The 1899-nt window shown below is 38.5% G+C and overlaps 1 protein-coding gene across 1 annotated transcript; it reads left to right on the forward strand.

Moving 5' to 3' along the window:
- The first annotated feature begins 529 nt into the window (after positions 1 to 529).
- LOC147662683 (olfactory receptor 8D2-like) lies at positions 530 to 1456 on the forward strand. Its single transcript, XM_086950982.1, has one exon. It carries the CDS (start codon positions 530 to 532, stop codon positions 1454 to 1456), a length of 927 nt encoding a protein of 308 aa, XP_086807108.1.
- The last annotated feature ends 443 nt before the right edge of the window (positions 1457 to 1899 follow it).

Raw genomic sequence — 1899 nt, forward strand, 5'->3', positions numbered from 1 at the left:
TTGTCATAAGACCCAGCTGCTCATCTGTTGTAATATTAAGAGTCCTGCGTTGTTTCTATCCAACTCTTTTTGCTACTTTTTGTAAGTGCTTCAGGGTTGCAAGGTTTAATTTTTAAAAAATACTGCAAACATCTCATCAATAGCTTTAGTAGGAAAAAAATATTCAAAATATGGTTTGCAAAAACAAATATTCTCCCAACAGTGCTTTCATACCTTTGCAACCTATGTGAAATGCAAAGTATGAAAACCATGCAAAACATTCCCTGAGAAATGTATATGCTACCCACCCAGTTAGACTAGCATGAATGGACCAGCCAACAGTTAATTATTCTAATGATAGTAATGTAAAGGCTTTTAGTATGGTCCTTGGTGCCATAGCAGGTAAACATTGCATAATCATTTTGAGATAAAAGCAAGTTAGAGAACTAAGAATATACAATTTTATAAAAATATACTTTTTGTGACAGTTACATGTATGTTGTTGTTTGATTTTCAGATTGTCGACAAGTCCTACTGCACAACTGGGTAAATGAGAGCAGAAAATATGAGCTCCGGAGAAGAGTTCCTGATTGTGGGATTTTCAGATTTTCCACAGCTGCAAGTTCCCCTATTTCTTGCATTTCTACTGATTTACCTTTTAACTATGGTTGGAAATCTAGTAATTATAGCAACCATTTTCTCCAGCTCGCGATTGCGCACCCCTATGTACTTCTTCCTCACACATTTGTCTTTCCTTGAAATGAGTGCCATTACAGTCATTTTCCCACAAATGCTGGCACACTTCTTTCAAGAGGAAAATCACATTTCGCTGACTGAGTGCATTCTGCATTTGTATTTATTTTTAATCATGACTATAGCAGAAATTGTTCTCCTCACTGTGATGGCGTTTGATCGGTACATGGCCATCTGTAATCCATTCCGCTACTTGACCATCATGAATAAGACTGTATGCAACTGGTTGGCTGCTGTTAGTTGGACTTCTGGCCTCTTGATCCCACTGCCACACATCACAATGGTGTCTGGACTTGACTTTTGCGAGTCCCACACGATCAACCACTTCTTCTGTGATATTACAGCACTAATGAAACTTTCTTGCAGCAGCACTAATAAAATAGAGCTTCTTAGTTATATTTTAGGTACTGTTATAACAGTGATGTGCTTTCTTTCAATCATCCTTTCTTATATCTTTATCACAGTGTCCATCCTGAATATAAAATCTAAAGGTGGGAGACAGAAGGCCTTCTCTACTTGTGGCTCACACCTCACTGTGGTTATTTTATTCTATACCTCCCTCTGCTCTGCATATATGCGTCCTACATCAGCCTATACAATGAAAGAGAGCAAACTATTGTCTTTGTCATATACTGCTATTACCCCAATGTGCAATCCCATTATATACACTCTAAAAAACACAGAGTTCAAAAATGCACTCAGGAAGAGAAAGACCACAGCATAAATATGAGGAACCAAAATTGTCTTAGAAATGTAGCAATGGTGTGTATCTTTCTCGTAATCCACCAAGACGACTGAGTACATCCTCCCACTAACCTGGAGCAACAAAGGGCAGCCCACACATCTTTAAATGAGGCCTTATGTTTTGAAGCTAACATATAATTCCAAAAAGATTACATATATAGATCTATATCAAACATGTTGGACTGGGCCCTTTTTGCAGGGTCATCCCTTAACTTTTTGCCTTCCTCCTGTATTTTGTCTGACCTGTTTTTGTTGGTTTTATGACTCTGGGCACTTTACCACTGCTGATCAGTGCCAAAGTGCCTATGCTCTCCCTATTGTAAAATTGATGTATGGATTAGTGACTCCATGATTGGCTGATTTGGTTTACTTGTCAGACCCTAGTACAGTGCACCAGGAGTTTGCCCAGGGCTTGTAAACCAA

The sequence above is a fragment of the Lissotriton vulgaris genome, unplaced genomic scaffold (genome assembly GCF_964263255.1).
Source record: "Lissotriton vulgaris unplaced genomic scaffold, aLisVul1.2 SCAFFOLD_2945, whole genome shotgun sequence".
Lineage (NCBI taxonomy): Eukaryota > Metazoa > Chordata > Amphibia > Caudata > Salamandridae > Lissotriton > Lissotriton vulgaris.